The sequence below is a fragment of the Oncorhynchus nerka genome, linkage group LG6 (assembly GCF_034236695.1).
Source record: "Oncorhynchus nerka isolate Pitt River linkage group LG6, Oner_Uvic_2.0, whole genome shotgun sequence".
Classification (NCBI taxonomy): Eukaryota; Metazoa; Chordata; class Actinopteri; order Salmoniformes; family Salmonidae; genus Oncorhynchus; species Oncorhynchus nerka.
Genome location: NC_088401.1, coordinates 72664743 through 72684206, shown reverse-complemented (window position 1 = coordinate 72684206; position 19464 = coordinate 72664743). Strand labels below are relative to the sequence as shown.

The 19464-nt window shown below is 45.6% G+C and overlaps 1 protein-coding gene across 2 annotated transcripts; it reads left to right on the top strand.

The window, feature by feature from the left end:
• Positions 1-3720: 3720 nt before the first annotated feature.
• On the top strand, positions 3721-18695 carry LOC115130937 (EH domain-containing protein 1-like). 2 transcript variants are annotated; one of them, XM_029662531.2, is made up of 7 exons: positions 3721-3824; positions 4151-4583; positions 10815-10912; positions 14680-14921; positions 16800-16970; positions 17303-17467; positions 17715-18695. In XM_029662531.2, the coding sequence occupies exons 2-7, from the start codon at positions 4195-4197 to the stop codon at positions 18252-18254; spliced, it is 1605 nt and encodes a 534-aa protein (XP_029518391.1). In that variant the 5' UTR covers positions 3721-3824; positions 4151-4194; the 3' UTR covers positions 18255-18695. The 2 variants fall into 2 exon arrangements, with proteins under 2 accessions (XP_029518391.1, XP_029518392.1); XM_029662532.2 differs by lacking the exon at positions 3721-3824 and having other exon boundaries at positions 4038-4583.
• The last annotated feature ends 769 nt before the right edge of the window (positions 18696-19464 follow it).

Here is a 19464-nt window from a genome sequence, read left to right as displayed (position 1 = left end):
ATGACTGACAGGGGGTGCTGTAATGATGCCACCGCGCAGCCATCTTGAACGCTACATAAATGCATTTATTCATTCGTTTTTGACATGTTTATTATATTACAGAAAACCTTAATGCATACTTTTAAATTACATTATGTGAGCCAAACATACAAATGAAAAATATATTAAAACATTTTCCTTTAAGTATTTTATTTTAGTACTAATGTTACTTTCCCCACTAGAACAAAACATACTTAAATACATGTAATTTTGTTCTAGAAACATTGAATTGAAGTGCTGTAGAATTCCATTCATTCCTATGGAGGACTGATCCTACTGGAGTTCCAATATGACCAACCGGTGGCTTCAAAGACTCTCAATGGCCAATACATTGCAACAGCAGTCCAGGGTTTGTATACATTATTGCTCGTCCCCGAAGATAAAATCTGTGAGGGGACTGTGGGTCTGTCTCCGTCCGTTAGGATGTTCTTTCCTACGTTATTCACACTTGGTATATCAGACAGCACTGGCCCGATTTGGAATCAACTTAGGTGAATGATGTATTTACAAAATTGTTACTGATTGGGCAGATGGTGGCGCAATAAAAAGATACGCCCCTCAGCCCGTTTGACCTAAAGTCCTGAAATTCGTATATACTGTAGGTCCCTCAGGTATATAAAGAACGGTCCCTCCCCCCACATGAAACAAATTTGCCTCTGGGACACGTCTTTCATTATGGATTTTCTGGCATTTTGAATTTAGTGAAAAAACGATTAAAACGCTAACACAGACAGAAGTGGAAACCTATAAATATCTTTGATGCTACTCTTCTGGCACCTAATGACCGATCTGCACCAAACTTGATATGTGATATCTATGGTCAAAGGTCTCTCAAAGCAATATTTTTCAGACTAGAACCTAAAACAACATGGCTGGTATTGGCCAATAAACGTTCATGCCGGCGTGGTCTGGCACATAAATGCATATGAATCACATAAATGCATATTCATATTATAACAACATTTGGCACACATGTTGCAAACACTGTCAACACTCAACACATGCAAAAACATTCATATCGACCTCACGGTGGCGCTATAACAGGCACATGTTTATATCTCTTGATCTGTTGACTCAAAGTGATTAAATTTGGCACACCTGCTCAGGGAGATGAGTCTAGCTAACCCACTCAATATCTCAGACACCACTGGTACGATTTTGATGAAACTTGGGTGAATGAAGGTTCTTGCCATAGAGATCCATCGGTCATTTACAAAATGACATTGATTGGCCCAAGGGGGGCGCTGCATCCTTTGTGGGGGACAACATGTTTGCTGCTGTCTTGTTTTATTATGGGTAAGCTCCACTTCTGTTTGCAGTTTGTTTTGTATCTATAGGTCTATCTGATTCCCAAGCATGTGTTTACTTTTACAATTTGGGTTTAGTGTGTGTCTGAGTGTGTATATTTTTGTTTAACTATCCTTGTCGGTCTCCATGAGGAAAAATGCTATTTTAGGCTTAGGGGTTAGGTTTAGCGTTAGGGTTACAATAAGGGTTAGGATTATAATTATGGTAAGGTTTAGGGTTAAGTTTAGGGTTGGGAGTTAGGGTTAGGTATACTTTCAGGGTTAGGGGTTTGGGGTTAAGGTTAGACTTAGGGTTAAGGTTAGGGTTAAGGTTAGGGCTAGGGTTCTATTTAGGGTTGCGGTGAGGAAAAATAGGGATTTGGATGGGAACAAATGATTTGGTCCCCACAAGGATAGCAGTACAAAACTGTGTGTTTGTGTGTGTGTGCTGGTATGTGTGTACGTGTGTATTGTGTGTACGTCAGCGGAGTCTGCTGAGGGGAAGATGGCTCATAATAATGGCTGTAAAGGAGCAAATTAAATGGCATCAAATACATGGAAACCATGTATTTGATGTGTTTTGATACCATTCCACTTCAGCCATTATCACAATCCCGTCCTCCCAAATGAAGGTGCCACCAACCTGCTGTGGTGTACGTGTGTGTCGGCTTTGTGTGCTTGCGAATGTCTTACTGCTTGGCTATAGATGTTCAAACAGGATGCAAAGTTTATGGGCAGGGTCTGTTACATATTTACTGTATGTATAATGATTAATTTCTCTCTCCCTCTCACAGTCTTAAGCAGCCCTCGCTCACTTCTTTAACTAGTACTTTACTGAACTTCAGTTCCTGAGGGTGAGTAGGTTCAGTTTGTTTTTAAATTGTTATGTTTAAATCTCAACCTGTCTAGATTATGAGATCCCATTGGATGAGATGAAGACATTTAATCAATTGTAATAGATCATTCCATCCATAGTCAGTTTTATTTAGGACGCTGGTAGCCTTTCATCTTGCGGTTTCCTCTTCTTGTAACTGGCAGGCACAAAGAAAGTCAGCTGATAAGTGATTCAATGATTATCTTTAGTGATGTGTGAATTCCCTGATCAGAGAAAGAAACTCAAATGAATTTAAAAACATAGAAAGAGAGCAACATGTAAGACTGAAAGGTGAACAAAGTTGAAGGAGGAAATAAGGGGCCAAAGTCACTCTCTCCTGAATGGTTTTATTGTTTTGTTTTGAAAAGCTGGAAGGGTGGAAGGTAAAGATCAGTGAGTCAAAGTCTATAGAGATTCTGGGAAGGACAACGAGAAAGAGAAGGCCTAGGATTCTGGAACTAAAGGGTTAACAAATAATAACTGTTTTGTAAGTTCAATACTGTTTGAAATACTCTGAATTCAACAAATGTAATTGAATTCATGAATCCATATAAAAGTATTTCATTGATTGAAGTTGAATAACTGACCCCCCTTTACAGAAGAACCAGACATCCTCCCGTATGTGCTGAACGGGACCAACCCTTTGAGAACATTGCGCTGGTGGGCACAATCACCATGATTTTATTGCTACAGTTGAGTGATACACAATCTGTATTGTAAATTAGCAATAAGGTAGATCAAAGGTAATAATAAAATAGGTGTCATTCTTAATGGTGTCTTAGCTCCATTATCACATGCTTTTTATGCAGTGTCATCATGTTCAGATTTATGGCACAGTGTTGTAATTTTCTTTGATCAACAGGGGGCAGTCTAATCTCACGCTATATGACAAGACAATTTGAGACTTGTGATAAGAGTACGTAAATGGTTTACTATCGAATCATGTGGCTTTACGGCTGTGTGATAAAGTGCGCTATAACTCCAGTGTCTGGTGTCCGCTGGCTGTAACAGCATCTCCATATGGAATAGCTCAGGGTTCCAGTGGAGCTGCTGTTATGGGCGGAGAGACACCTCTGGTCATCACCCTGGGTGCACTGTGTAGACCTAAATCTACTGTATGTGACGTTGTATGTGCGCTTGTATGTACTGTACTTGAGTAGGCCTTTTACTACGAATGTATTTATATTGTGTTTCTTTTTAGTGTTTCTTTTCACAATAAAGATACTGGCATTTACTGTAATTGTCTCTCTTGTTTAGTGTGTCTGGTCTTTACCACAGCCTACCACATATTTGGGCCAGCCATGAAGACACACACACATTTTTATTTGGCTATCAGACAGGGCATTAATAGAGCTGAGTCCAACTTTTAAGGAATTGCGATAGTGAGGCCAAACCAGCAATGTGCTACAGCTGTCATAAGACTGGGTAAAATGACGATGAGCCAATTGCCTGTTTCTTCATCCTCATTCCTCACTTTCATAATTTTGAGCGACAATAGGCCTACGTACTTCATTCATTCGGTGGGACTTTTATTTTGAAGTTCACATTCCACTTCCGCTTTCTGCGTGTCACACACACAAGTGTCAGCCAGCAGGTGAACGCGGTCACATAACTCTAAAGGACAGGTAAAAGTTATGTTTTCCTCCTTTTAAAGGATAGTGTGTTTTTATTATTAAATGTTTAAGAAAATTACGCTCTCGACTTCTATGAAAGATTGCCAATAGCCGGCTAGATACATTCATTCTCAAGTTACTGGAGAGGGATTGTGCTTGGTGCGTGATTGACTAGTAGTACAAACTAGTTGGGGCGTGTTTGGCTAGTCGGGAGGGAGGGACAATCAACACTTCAAGACTCGCCTACTTTAGCCAACATTACTCTACTACTGTGATCTATGATAAAAGAGTTGCACTAACAACTTAGCCACATCGCCATCTCTCTCTGCTGTTTTCAGATCCAAAGCGACACTGCTGTGTCAAACCAGCTCAACAGCCCACCATGTTCCGTACTAGGGATAAAAAAACGCCAGAACCGTTCCAGGATGTTTCGCAAGGTTTGAAAAAACTTTACCGGACTAAACTCTTTCCCCTGGAGGACAGCTACCAATTCCACGACTTCCATTCACCGGCGCTCGAGGATGCGGACTTCGACAACAAACCCATGGTTCTTTTGGTCGGTCAGTACTCGACCGGGAAAACTACCTTTATTCGGCACCTGATGGAGCAAGACTTCCCCGGTATGAGGATCGGGCCCGAGCCGACGACAGACTCTTTCATAGCTGTGATGCACGGTGACCAGGACGGGATGATACCTGGCAACGCCTTGGTTGTCGACCCCAAAAAACCCTTCCGCAAACTCAACGCATTTGGTAACGCGTTCCTCAACAGGTAAATACTCATTCCAAGTTCCCACGCACTAGTTGGGGAGGGTATGCCTTTTGTAAAGTACAGTGTACAAAAAGGCTATACCTTCATACGTAGGACTAATAGCCAGTAGCTCATTTCATAACATTGTTACTTGATTGTTGATCACCTGATCTGATGAAGTGTCAGGTGACAGTCATAATGTCATTGACAGTGACACCACTCCCAGCATTCCATATGATACCTCCGGCACAAGCCTCTCCATGTAGGGACTCTTTGAAATAAAATCTCTACTGTTGCATCATATTCCTCCAGTCATTTAGCCCAATGTGTTTATACCTGCAATTCATCACCACAACAGATTGTAGCCTCTGTTGCATCTACTACAAACACCTGTTTGTTAACCCACCTGGAAAAGTCACCTTGCCAAGTAGACAACCTTTTATTTGAACCGTGTGTAACAGCACCTAGCCTAAACTAGATGAGTCACATCCTAGTCTGGCTACACTGCAGCAGATTGATTTGGGCTCATGTCACTGTAAGGTAAATGAAACAAATATGAATGACTGTGTTTACAGTAGCCAGGCAACACAGTGACTTATGTCTTCCTCTTAGTTGAATGGACATCCCAGGGCAGGCTACAGCTGCCACATCAGTAGTAACAGCTGGCCAACTCCCACTGTGGCTTCTGCCTGCTATGAGACGAAGTCAAAGTGCAGTGCTGGTATGTTCTTTATGGTAGTGTGACAGCACAGTAACTCAGAATGTAGGCTATAATGGTTGCAGGCAGCCTAATTCTGATATTTTGCTACTTATTGGGCTCCCTGTCTAAAAGCAGGCCGACTAGACCAGATGAGTATTGACTTCTTGTGTGTTCAATGACTCATTACCATGACAAATCAAAGTGATTCAGTGGTCCAGACTGCTCTATGGCACATTCTGACACCACAGTCAGTTGTTCTAGTCTGTTCTATATGGCATTATGACAACAATCAATGGGAGTTTGTCTGTCCTGGGGCTTTATGTGTGCTCTCTGTTTTCTTTCAGACTTCAAACTAGGGCTGGGAATTGCCAGGGACCTTACAATAGGCATCGGCTAATGGGGATCCCAATCATATCCAATCTCTAAATAAACCAAATTATCACTACTGAGGTGCAATAGGATGTGTAGGCTATTATGATTCTCCCCATTTTCTACATGTATTATTAAGATTCGATGCTGTGATTTTATTGCGATTTAATGTTCCAAACGTATTACTCACCATGTGTCTGCTGCAGTGGGACAAGAGCCATGAGAACTGGTTTTGATCAGTAATGGAAATAAAAGTGCTGAAAACAAATTAGCTCCCTATTTAAAAAGAAGATGGAGAACAAACTATGAAGGAAAAATCCTGGCATTTTGGTGGAGGTACAGTACAGCCAACAAGTGCCAAAATGATATTGTCAAAAACAATACTATATGAAATATCGTCAAATATTATCCCGATATGTAACTTTTTCTTTTCTTCCCCCATTGGTTTATTGCAGTTTCCTTTACTGAAGTAGTCCTTCTTTCTAATGGATATCTCCTCTCTCTGAGAGCTTGGCTGTCACCACAAGACACAGCACCTAAACAGATGGTTAGATAAACCTGGCCTTGTCTCTCTCTGTGCTACAGACTGACTGGACAGGTTTTAGAGGAAGTCATGTGCTCAACCTGGCAATAGGTCATTTCCTCAACCCCAGATTAGCTGTGGTGCTTCACACACTGCCATATGCTGGTTCAAGACACATGGGTCACCACTGATACTGGACTACACTGCTGCTCACTCCTGTTCTGGGGTACTACATTGCCCAGGATGCATCTGTAGAATTGATTTCTGTTGGCTCATAGCAGAGAAAGTCAATGAGGGTCAATTGATAATTAGCCTCGCTTAGAGGCTAATTGACGAGATGAACAAGGTGTCACAAGGCCCATTAGACAGGGCTGTTTCACAACAAGACTTATGACTATTGTAACCGAGGGAGCAGCACAGACACAGATGGTGAGATGATTATAGATCTATAACCATAGCGTTGGCCTTTAATTACCACAACCAGCCATCGGCCGCTCTCTCTCTGTGTGTGTGTGTGTGTGTGTGTGTGTGTGTCCACAATGGTTGTAGTAAGAGTCAGCGGGATGGGGTTCCATTTTACTGAACTCAGCCTGTTATTTCAGGACACTGACTGACTCTGCACATTACTGCATGGGGTCTTCCAGTAACATCTCAAAGGGAAATGTTAAGTACTTGGGCCTACTTGTCTTGCACACAATGTCCACCATGTCCTCAAGCCTCATAGTATTTCTTCACTTTGGGGAGTTGTGGAGCTGCCTGATGAAGGGTTCAGAGAGGGAGGGGGAAGAAGGTATGGGGGTTACTGTTTGAGTAGTGTCTGGTGGAGCAGGAGAGATTCTGAGGTTAGCACAGTTGTGCTGAGCTTTGTGTGAAAAATATTAGATAAACTGGAAGGCTTGGACTTTCAAATCCCATTCGTCAACAACGGGTGTAGACTGACGGGTGTAGACTGACGGGTGTGACGGGTGTAGACTGACGGGTGTAGACTGACGGGTGTAGACTGACGGGTGTAGACTCAACAACGGGTGTAGACTCAACAACGGGTGTAGACTCAACAATGGGTGTAGACTGACGGTGAAATGCTTACTTGCAGGCCCTTCCCAACAACGCAGAGAGAAACATTGAAAAATAATAGAAAGATAATAACACAAGGAACAAATCCACAGTGAGTGATGATATGTACATGTAGACGGGGGTAAAGTGACTAGGCCACAGGATAGATAAACAGTAGCAGCAGCTTATGTGATGAGTTAAACAATTTAGTGTGTTAGGGGGGGGGGGGGGTATTGCAGATAGTCCGGGTGGCTATTTGGTTAACTATTTAGAAATCTTATGGCTGTTCAGGGTCCTGTTGGGAGTCATGTTGGTTCCAGACTTGGTCTATGACTTGATGTAGAACTTTTTGAGGATCTGAGGGCCCATGACAAATCTTTTCAGTCTCCTGAGGGGGAAGAGGTGTTGTGCCTTCTCAATGACTGTGTTGGTGTGTGTGTGGACCATGTTAATTCCTTAGTGATGTGGACCCTGTAGTCCACGATCAGCTCCTTTGTCTTGCTGACATTGAGGGAAGGATTGTTGTCCTGGCACCACACTGTCAGTTCACTGACCTCCCGCGGCTGGTTTTCCCTCTGTAATCTGTGATAGTTTGCAAGCCCAGTCATATCCGACTAGCGTCAGAGCCAGCGTAGTAGGATTCCATCGTAGTCCTGTATTGACGCTTTGCCTGTTTGATTCCTCGTCTTAGGTCGTAGCAGGATTTCTTATAAGCGTCAGGATTAGTGTTCCGCACCTTCAAAGCGCCAGCTCCAGCCTTTAGCTCAGTGCAGATGTAGCCTGTAACCAATAGCTTCTGGTTGGGATATGTAATATTCCTTTTGTGATATGATACTCCTCTAGAACAGGAATTTTCACACCCCTATTTATTTTACGTCTTGTTTGGCCTTAAATTTCCTCTCCTATGAGTGTTTGTGTGATAATTTAAGCTAAGAGCTTAGTTCTACTAGTATTGTGACCTAATGCCTGTAGTATAATGTCCAGAAATTAAGTTCTGAGGGAGCGGTGGGGCAGCAGAGTTCTGAGGGAGCGGTGGGGCAGCAGAGTTCTGAGGGAGCGGTGGGGCAGCAGAGTTCTGAGGGAGCGGTGGGGCAGCAGAGTTCTGGGGAGCGGTGGGGCAGCAGAGTTCTGAGGGAGCGGTGGGGCAGCAGAGTTCTGAGGGAGCGGTGGGGCAGCAGAGTTCTGGGGGAGCGGTGGGGCAGCAGAGTTCTGGGGGAGCGGTGGGGCAGCAGAGTTCTGAGGGAGCGGTGGGGCAGCAGAGTTCTGGGGGAGCGGAGTTCTGGGGGAGCGGATTTCTGGGGGAGCGGAGTTCTGGGGGAGGGGGTGGGGCAGCGGAGTTCTGGGGGAGCGGAGTTCTGGGGGAGCGGTGGGGAGCGGAGTTCTGGGGGAGCGGAGTTCTGGGGAGGGGTGGGGCAGCGGAGTTCTGGGGGAGCGGAGTTCTGGGGGAGCGGAGTTCTGGGGGAGCGGTGGGGCAGCGGAGTTCTGGGGGAGCGGAGTTCTGGGGGAGCGGTGGGGAGTTCTGGGGCAGCGGAGTTCTGGGGGAGCGGAGTTCTGGGGGAGCGGTGGGGAGTTCTGGGGCAGCGGAGTTCTGGGGGAGCGGAGTTCTGGGGCAGGGGAGTTCTGGGGGAGCGGAGTTCTGGGGAGTTCTGGGGAGCGGAGTTCTGGGGGAGCGGTGGGGCAGCGGAGTTCTGGGGGAGCGGAGTTCTGGGGGAGCGGTGGGGCAGCGGAGTTCTGGGGGAGCGGAGTTCTGGGGGAGCGGTGGGGCAGCGGAGTTCTGGGGGAGCGGTGGGGAGCGGAGTTCTGGGGAGCGGAGTTCTGGGGGAGCGGTGGGGCAGCGGAGTTCTGGGGAGCGGAGTTCTGGGGGAGCGGTGGGGGAGTTCTGGGGAGCGGAGTTCTGGGGAGCGGAGTTCTGGGGGCGGTGGGGCAGCGGAGTTCTGGGGGAGCGGAGTTCTGGGGAGCGGTGGGGAGCGGAGTTCTGGGGGAGCGGTGGGGCAGCGGAGTTCTGACGGAGCGGTGGGGCAGCGGAGTTCTGGGGGAGCGGTGGGGCAGCGGAGTTCTGGGGGCAGCGGAGTTCTGGGGGAGCGGAGTTCTGGGGCAGGGAGTTCTGGGGGAGCGGAGTTCTGGGGGAGTTCTGGGGGAGCGGAGTTCTGGGGAGCGGTGGGGCAGCGGAGTTCTGGGGGAGCGGAGTTCTGGGGGAGCGGTGGGGCAGCGGAGTTCTGGGGGAGCGGAGTTCTGGGGGAGCGGTGGGGAGTTCTGGGGCAGCGGAGTTCTGGGGGAGCGGTGGGGCAGCGGAGTTCTGGGGCAGCGGAGTTCTGGGGGAGCGGAGTTCTGGGGGAGCGGAGTTCTGGGGAGCGGTGGGGCAGTGGAGTTCTGGGGGAGCGGAGTTCTGGGGGAGTTCGGTGGGGAGTTCTGGGGCAGCGGAGTTCTGGGGAGCGGAGTTCTGGGGAGCGGAGGGGCAGCGGAGTTCTGGGGGAGCGGAGTTCTGGGGGAGCGGTGGGGCAGCGGAGTTCTGGGGGAGCGGAGTTCTGGGGGAGCGGTGGGGCAGCGGAGTTCTGGGGTAGCGGAGTTCTGGGGGAGCGGTGGGGGAGTTCTGGGGCAGCGGAGTTCTGGGGCAGCGGAGTTCTGGGGAGCGGTGGGGCAGCGGAGTTCTGACGGAGCGGTGGGGCAGCGGAGTTCTGGGGAGCGGTGGGGCAGCGGAGTTCTGGGGGAGTGGTGGGGCAGCGGAGTTCTGGGGAGTGGTGGGGGAGTTCTGGGGGAGCGGAGTTCTGGGGCATGGGAGTTCTGGGGGAGCGGAGTTCTGGGGGAGTTCTGGGGAGCGGAGTTCTGGGGAGCGGTGGGGCAGCGGAGTTCTGGGGGGAGCGGTGTTCTGGGGGAGCGGTGGGGAGTTCTGGGGAGCGGTGGGGCAGCGGAGTTCTGGGGGAGCGGTGGGGCAGCGGAGTTCTGGGGAGCGGAGTTCTGACGGAGCGGTGGGGCAGCGGAGTTCTGACGGAGCGGTGGGGCAGCGGAGTTCTGGGGGAGCGGTGGGGCAGCGGAGTTCTGGGGGAGCGGTGGGGCAGCGGAGCGGTGGGGCAGCGGAGTTCTGGGGGAGCGGTGGGGCAGCGGAGGTCTGGGATGAGAAGGAAAATAAGTGGTTAAACGTAACAATCGTTGTTCCTGCTTGAGGAAACTGCAGTCTTCTGTTTGACTGACCTAGCCCTCTCTCTCCAGATACAAAACATGTTGTTTTCTCTGTGTGTGTCATGATTTGCTCCCAGTTATATACTTACCCACTTGAAGTTTTAGGCTGAGGGACATTATGTTTGGGCTGACTAATGCACAACTATAATATGATGTATTGTTTAGGCTTGCCAGTGAGTCAAGGTTATTCATAAGTTAGTTATTCTATGGACAATTTAATAAATTATGCAGAATTTAACTCTCACAAACTTGTTTTTGTGTTTTGTTTTGTTCCACTTCTAGGCAAACCATTCAATTCCGATTTCTAGCCGTGACAGGTTGACTGTAAGCAGTTTAGACGTAGATTAATGCCTGTCTTTGTTTCAACATCCCTTTCTCTCTCTTTATATCTACCTCTTTCACTTCCACCCTCCACTCCATCTCCTTGCAGATTTACGTGTGCTCAGATGTCCAACCCGGTCCTGGAGAGCATCAGTATCATCGATACCCCTGGAATTCTGTCGGGAGAGAAACAGAGGATAAGCAGAGGTCAGCCTCACACCCACGCAAAAACACTTGCTTTTATGTTTTTTTCCACAGTTCTCTATAAAGGTGTCAACCACTAAGTGGGTCAGAGGTAACACAGGCAATTTAAACCTCACCTAAGATGAGAGAATAGTATGCAAGACTTCTCTTTTCTGTTAAGAGAAGTACAACTAATGCAACTGACTCTTATGACATTTGGGGTCCTAAGAAGGGAAGCTGACTAGAACTGAGATGACTGTGAGTTTCCCCACAATCCCTATGTTGAACATTTTCTGATAATGTTCAGCCAATATCTTATTGGCTCATTCTGCTAATACTATTTGGTCATATTATTTCTTATTGGGTCATTTTTTCCCCACACTTCAAGTGAAAGGTTGAGAGATCAAATTGTATTTGTCACATCATGCTTCATAAGCAACAAGTGTAGCCTAACAGTGAGTTGCAGAGTTGAATGCTTAGTGTATATGTGTGTGTATGTATGTATGTATGTGTATGTATATGTATGTGTATATATATATATATATGTATATGTATATGTATATATATATATATATTTTTTTTTAAGAAATAGTGACACCAGAAGTAAATACACAGTGAATAACAAGTAAAAACTAACATGGCTATATACTACAAGGAGTACCAGGTACATATGGGTAGTGTTAAAGTGAATAGGCAACAGGATCAATGATAGACAGCAGAAGTGTATTTGGTATCTGTGTGGCATCAGTATGCATGTGTGCCCGTGTTATGTGTATGTGTCATAAGAATGTGTGGGTTAAAAAAAAGAAGTAAATGCAGGTACTCCGATTAGCTATTTAGCAGTCTTATGGCTTGGGTGTAGAAGCTGTTCATGTTTCTGTTGGTTCCAGACATGAACAGAATCTACCCCCAAGCAAAAAGACTGCTAAACAAGACTGCTAGAGAGCTGGGCAGAGATCCCAAGAGAGTAGAGACAAGGAAAGAAGGGACAACATGGAGAAGTATGAGAGATAAACATAGCTAAGAACTATGAGATGGGGGGAAAGTACGAGAGAAACATAGCTAAGAGCTATGAGATGAGGGGAAAGTATGAGAGAAACATAGCTAAGAGCTGTGAGATGAGGGGAAAGTATGAGAGAGAAACATAGCTAAGAGCTATGAGATGAGGGGAAAGTATGAGAGATAAACATAGCTAAGAGCTATGAGATGAGGGGAAAGTATGAGAGATAAACATAGCTAAGAGCTATGAGATGAGGGGAAAGTATGAGAGAAACATAGCTAAGAGCTATGAGATGAGGGGAAAGTACGAGAGAAACATAGCTAAGCGCTATGAGATGAGGGGAAAGTATGAGAGAAACATAGCTAAGAGCTATGAGATGAGGGGAAAGTACGAGAGAAACATAGCTAAGCGCTATGAGATGAGGGGAAAGTATGAGAGAAACATAGCTAAGAGCTATGAGATGGGGGGGAAAGTACGAGAGAAACATAGCTAAGAGCTATGAGATGAGGGGAAAGTATGAGAGAAACATAGCTAAGAGCTATGAGATGGGGGGGAAAGTACGAGAGAAACATAGCTAAGAGCTATGAGATGAGGGGAAAGTATGAGAGAAACATAGCTAAGAGCTATGAGATGAGGGGAAAGTATGAGAGAAACATAGCTAAGAGCTATGAGATGAGGGGAAAGTACGAGAGAAACATAGCTAAGAGCTATGAGATGAGGGGAAAGTATGAGAGAAACATAGCTAAGAGCTATGAGATGAGGGGAAAGTATGAGAGAAACATAGCTAAGAGCTGTGAGATGAGGGGAAAGTATGAGAGAAACATAGCTAAGAGCTATGAGATGAGGGGAAAGTATGAGAGAAACATAGCTAAGAGCTATGAGATGAGGGGAAAGTATGAGAGAAACATAGCTAAGAGCTATGAGATGAGGGGAAAGTACGAGAGAAACATAGCTAAGAGCTATGAGATGAGGGGAAAGTATGAGAGAGAAACATAGCTAAGAGCTGTGAGATGAGGGGAAAGTACGAGAGAAACATAGCTAAGAGCTGTGAGATGAGGGGAAAGTATGAGAGAAACATAGCTAAGAGCTATGAGATGAGGGGAAAGTATGAGAGAAACATAGCTAAGAGCTATGAGATGAGGGGAAAGTATGAGAGAAACATAGCTAAGAGCTATGAGATGAGGGGAAAGTACGAGAGAAACATAGCTAAGAGCTATGAGATGAGGGGAAAGTATGAGAGAGAAACATAGCTAAGAGCTACGAGATGAGGGGAAAGTATGAGAGAAACATAGCTAAGAGCTATGAGATGAGGGGAAAGTATGAGAGAAACATAGCTAAGAGCTATGAGATGAGGGGAAAGTATGAGAGAGACACATAGCTAAGAGCTGTGAGATGAGGGGAAAGTATGAGAGAGAAACATAGCTAAGAGCTATGAGATGAGGGGAAAGTATGAGAGAAACATAGCTAAGAGCTATGAGATGAGGGGAAAGTATATGAGATGAGGGGAAAGTATGAGAGACATAAACATAGCTATGAGATGAGGAGGGGAAAGTATGAGAGATGAACATAGCTAAGAGCTATGAGAGGAGGAGCAGAGGGAACGTATGAGAGATAAACATAGCTAAGAGCTATGAGAGGAGGAGCAGAGGGAACGTATGAGAGATAAACATAGCTAAGAGCTATGAGAGGAGGAGCAGAGGGAAAGTGTGTGTACATGCATACATCTATGTGTGTCAAGATGACCCTATTTAGCCTTGGGGGGTGAAATGCTGTACTTCAATACCACATACATACCTCAGACCACTATCATTACACACACACACACACACACAGCTGACTGTATTGTTCATCGGGGGTATGACAGTGCCTGGGGCTGGTGTTGTGTGTGTTAGAAGCAACAGTTGTTGGTAGACTGGAGAGCGTGGTGCAGTAGTCATTGTGTGGAGACAGTTGTTTCAAACTCCATTTGATGGAAAGAATGTCCTCTAAATCCCACAGGCCTCTGACTTTCAGATTCCCAGATTCCCCCATCTCTCTCCGTCTCCCCCATCTCTCTCTCTCTCTCTCTCTCCTGTTTTGATATGCTATTGTTATGATTTCCCTTTCTCCTCTCTGTCTGTGATTCTGTCTCTTTCACTCACTCTCTCTTGCTCGCATTTGTTCTCTCCCACTCACTCTTTCCACTGCCCCTCCCACCCCCCTGACACACACATGCACAAAGCCTACCCCTGGAATGCGTGTGCAGCAGATCTGGTGCTGATTGTGTGGCCAGCTGCGTAGATTAGCTTTTTAGACTGACTGCCTGCATTCTTTTCCCATCAGATGACGGCACTAATCAAAACCATAATTCCCCCCTCTATTTCTCTTCCTTTGTATTTTTAAAGAGCCTCTGCTCGCTGCGCCAGAACTCCCCAGGCTTCTGTTCAGAAAAGGAAAAGCCTCTGTTCCTATTGCTTTTCAGACTCCTCTGTTTCCTGTTGTTTTTTAAATAGGCTAAAGAGGATGGCACTGAACACGTTTGAATATTTGGACAGTATCAGAGACGTTTGAAACATGCTGCATAGGTTCTATACTTTCAGTATGTCCATCAGTAGTGTTGTCCATTATAGGGTCATGTTAGCCACAATACACCACAACCCACACCATCAAAACCCAATATCCACTTTTCCTATTCATTTTGTCATCATCTTTCTCCCCACAATCTCATTTGGGGTTCCTCCTCAACATAAGTCTTGCTGATAGACAGTCCAGACTGTGTGAATCCAGCGTAACCCGCCTTGCCGCTCTACAGGGTATGACTTTGCAGCAGTACTGGAGTGGTTTGCGGAGCGTGTGGACCGCATCATCCTCCTGTTTGACGCCCACAAGCTGGACATCTCAGACGAGTTCTCTGAGGTGATCCGCGCCCTGAAGAACCACGAGGACAAGATGCGCGTGGTGCTGAACAAGGCTGACCAGATCAACACGCAGCAGCTGATGAGGGTCTACGGTGCCCTCATGTGGTCGCTGGGGAAGATCATCAACACCCCCGAGGTGACTTATTATTTGTTTTATTTCAACAAAGATGTGCCTGAAATCGCACCCTATTCCCTATATAGTTCACTACTTTCCTTATATACTTCACTACTTTCCCTATATAATACACTACTTTCCCTATATAGTTCACTACTTTCCCACAATCAAAAGTAACTATATTGGGAGTAGGGTGCCATATCAGATGCAGCATTTTTAAATACATATAGAGTTGCCTTAGCTGTCGGATGAAAACAAAACAACATTTAAGGATAAAAGAAACAGTAAAGTCTAACAACTTCTTTCCATTGTGTTCTCTCTGGGGTCACCCACACTACTCTAAGTCGCTTTGGACAAAGGTGTGCTAAATGGCACATACACTACTGTTCAAAAGTTTAGGGCCACAATGGACAATCTTTTTATTCTGAGATATGGCTTTTTCTTTGCAACTCTGCCTAGAAGGCCAGCATCCCGGAGTCGCCTCTTCACTGTTGACGTTGAGATTGGTGTTTTGCGGGTACTATTAAAGGAAGCTGGCAGTTGAGGATTTGTGAGGCATCTGTTTCTTAAACTAGACAATCTAATGTACTTGTCCTCTTGCTCAGTTGTGCACCGGGGCCTCCCACTCCTCTTTCTATTCTGGTTAGAGCCAGTTTGTTCTGTGAAGGGAGTAGTACACAGCGTTGTATGAGCTCTTCAGTTTCTTCTAAATTTCTTGCATTGAATAGCCTTAATTTCTCAGAACAAGAATAGACTGACGAGTTTCAGAAGAAAGTCACAAATGCTGATGGTCCAGATACTCAACTAGTCTAAAGAAGGCCAGTTTTATTGCTTCTTCAATTAGCACAACAGTTTTCAGCTGTGCTAATATAATTGCAAAAAGGTTTTCAAATTATCAATTAGCCGTTTTTAAAATGATAAACTTGGATTAACTAACACAACGTGCCACTGGAACACAGGAGTGATGGTTGCTGATAATGGGTCTCTGTATGCCTATGTAGATATTCCATAAAAAATCTGCCATTTCCAGCTACAATAGTCATTTACAACAATGTCTACACTGTATTTCTGATCAATTTGATGTTATTTTACTGGACAAATGTGCTTTTCTTTCAAAAACAAGGACATTTCTAAGTGACCCCAACATTTGAACGTGTGTGTGTGTGTGTACATAAACTCAGCAAAAAAAGAAACGTCTCTTTTTCAGGACCCTGTCTTCCAAAGATAATTCATAAAAATCCAAATAACTTCACAGATCTTCATTGTAAATGTTTTAAACACTTCCCATGCTTGTTCAATGAACCATAAACAATTAATGAACATGCACCTGTGGAACGGTCGTTAAGACACTAACAGCTTACAGACGGTAGACAATTAAGGTCACAGTTATGAGAACTTAGGACACTAAAGAGGCCTTTCTACTGACTCTGGAAAAACACAAAAAGAAAGATGCCCAGGGTCCCTGCTCATCTGTGTGAACGTACCTTAGGCATGCTGCAAGGAGGCATGAGTACTGCAGATGTGGCCAGGGCAATAAATTGCAATGTCTGTACTGTGAGACGCCTAAGACAGCGCTACAGGGAGACAGGACGGACAGCTGATCGTCCTCGCAGTGGCAGACCACGTGTAACAACACCTGCACAGGATCTGTACATCCGAACATCACACCAACCAGAACCAGGAATGCACAATCCCTCCATCAGTGCTCTGATTGTCCGCAATAGGCTGAGAGAGGCTGGACTGAGGGCTTGTAGGCCTGTTGTAAGGCAGTTTGTCTGTTGTTGAATCTTGTTATGTTCATACAAATATTTACACGTCAAGTTTGCTGAAAATAAACACAGTTGACAGTGAGAGGCCATTTCCTTTTTTTGCTGAGTGTGTGTGTATTGTGGTCCTCAGGTGGTGAGGGTGTACATCGGGTCGTTCTGGGCCCAGCCTCTCCTGATCCCTGACAACAGGAAGCTGTTTGAGGCTGAGGAACAGGACTTGTTCCAGGACATCCAGGGGCTTCCCCGGAATGCAGCGATACGGAAACTCAATGACCTCATCAAGAGGGCACGGCTGGCTAAGGTGAGACTGGATGGGGGAGGATTCCCAGATGGGTGTAGGGAAGGTGTGATGGAATATCCAAGAGGGCACTTTAGCAGAGAGGAGCGGAGTTAAAGTTAGTAGTATTTTGTTGTGGGTCAACCGGTAGTTTCTAAAGGATGTTTGAACCCTTGGATGTCATAAGGTGAACGCACCAATTTGTAAGTCGCTCTGGATAAGAGCGTCTGCTAAATGACTTAAATGTAAATGTAAATGTTGTCCATGCCTACATCTTTAGGTTTATTATGGCAGAATATCAGTCTGGGTCAATAGCTTGTTTCTAAAGGTTGTGTGACCTTTGAACCCTTGTCCAGGTCCATGCCTACATCATCAGCTCTCTGAAGAAGGAGATGCCCAGTGTGTTTGGGAAGGAGAACAAGAAGAAGGAGCTGATCGCCAACCTGGGAGAGACGTACCTGAAGATAGAGAGGGAACATCAGATCTCCCCTGGAGACTTCCCTAAACTCAAGAAGATGCAGGTGAAATGGAGCCTCTGAATCCATATCTAGTTTAGCCTTTGTTTCCTCAGAGAAAAGTTAATGGTATAGTTTCCGTACACACATCCACACCAGAGGTTAATGAATGTGACTACAAACTGAAGTGTTATCCTGTCCTCCATATTATGTTGTGAAAGAAATGAAGACCATCCAATGATGAACACATTCTTTATTAATGACATCAGACCTTTAACATAGTATACATCTCCCCTCTCCTTCATCTCTGTAGGAGCTCCTGGCTGGCCACGACTTCTCTAAGTTCTCTACCATGAAGCCCAAGCTGCTAGAGGCTGTGGAGGACATGTTGGCCAATGACATCGCCCGCCTCATGACCCTGGTCCGCCAGGAGGAAGCCGCCATGCCCAGCCAGGCTGTCCACGGAGGCGCCTTCGAGGGCACCATGTCCGGCCCCTTCGGCCACGGCTACGGAGAGGGAGCAGGGGAAGGCATCGATGAGCTGGAGTGGGTGGTGGGCAGGGACAAACCCTCATACGATGAGATTTTCTACACGCTGTCGCCGATCAATGGGAAAGTGTCGGGCGCGGCAGCCAAGAAGGAAATGGTGAAGTCCAAGCTGCCCAACACGGTCCTGGGCAAGATCTGGAAGCTGGCCGACGTGGATAAGGATGGTTACCTGGACGACGAGGAGTTTGCGTTGGCCAATCACCTGATCAAGGTGAAGCTGGAGGGGCATGAGCTGCCGGGGAAGCTTCCGGAACACCTAGTGCCACCTTCTAAACGCCACCAGGAGATTGATATGGGAGAGTGATATGGGATTGTGAGGAAGGGGGAAAACCACAATCTAATGAGCCAGGGACAGACTGGGGAGGGCTGGGTTAAGGAGGGGTTGTTTTGAGGCGTGGGGGAAAATGTTTCTGAAGATTAGCTGAGGGATGGTTGGGCGGGTGGAGAGTTGGTACTTATGAATGGACATTAACGGAACGAAATGGGTTGATTGCTGCATGAGGGAATGGGATGGGGAAACTTGCTAAATAAATGTTTTGCAAATATATCAGATCCAAAAAATATACTGTCCATATGTTGATCCAAAGAGACATAATTAACATCCTTTTTGAAGAAAAAACAATTCTAAATTAGAATATTTTATCTATATTTTTGTATTTCCCGTCTGTTTACTATGGAATGCATTCAAATGCTTCCATTTTATTATTTTCTCAGATGAATTAAAAGGAAATATTTATCACAAGAAGGTAGTCTAGTATTTACTATGTTGGAAAACTTTTACATACTGGCCGCGTTGCAATTTACACATTCAATAATTTCATCCAAACTGCTTGCGAGCATCTGCGTAGCCAGGCGCTAAAATTTAACATGGTTCTATGTTAGACACTTGACGCGCTGAAAGTCCCGCTTCTCCCATCTACTCATTGGTTTTTAGGAGCATATACCCACGTGGGTGATTGAAAGATGAAGTCCACACTCCAGTCCTGTTGGTTGCAGTAATGCACCTTAAAGTTGGTTGCCAACCGCAATATAAAATCCACAGAAGACTGAACAAGGAGAGATTATTAGAAACTAACTAGGTTTCCCCTTTTATCTGTGGATTAATTGTCGGAGTTGAGAACACACAATTTTGTGTCAGAGTTTTGATATTTCAACCGGCGTGTCCTGGTCGCATCTGGTGGGGATTAGACCAACTCAACGTACGCACGTTTATACATGTGCAGCCGGTTTGGTCATTGTGTTATTTAGAAATGTCAAACTGTATTGACTTGAATACATAAGAATACATGTGGAGATAATTTACAATGCTGGAAGGACAGTTGAAAAAGTTCCAGAACGTTAACACAAATCATAAACCGACAGAGACATACATTTTTAGTTGAAACTATCGAAGCTTTCAAAAACAAGTTTTAAACAACTAGGCTGGTTTCACCACAACCTGTTTTGCACCATTTCAAATGCTCTTATTTCCATATTTGATTCAAACAGAGTACAAGAGTAACCATATGTTTACA

Excerpts from the sequence above, each read along its gene's own strand:
- LOC115130937 (XM_029662531.2), top strand. The coding sequence starts at position 4,195 with ATGTTCCGTACTAGGGATAAAAAAACGCCAGAACCGTTCCAGGATGTT. Across the intron at positions 10,913-14,679 it reads GAAACAGAGGATAAGCAGAG|GGTATGACTTTGCAGCAGTA; the intron begins GTCAGCCTCACA and ends GCCGCTCTACAG. Across the intron at positions 14,922-16,799 it reads AGATCATCAACACCCCCGAG|GTGGTGAGGGTGTACATCGG; the intron begins GTGACTTATTAT and ends TGTGGTCCTCAG.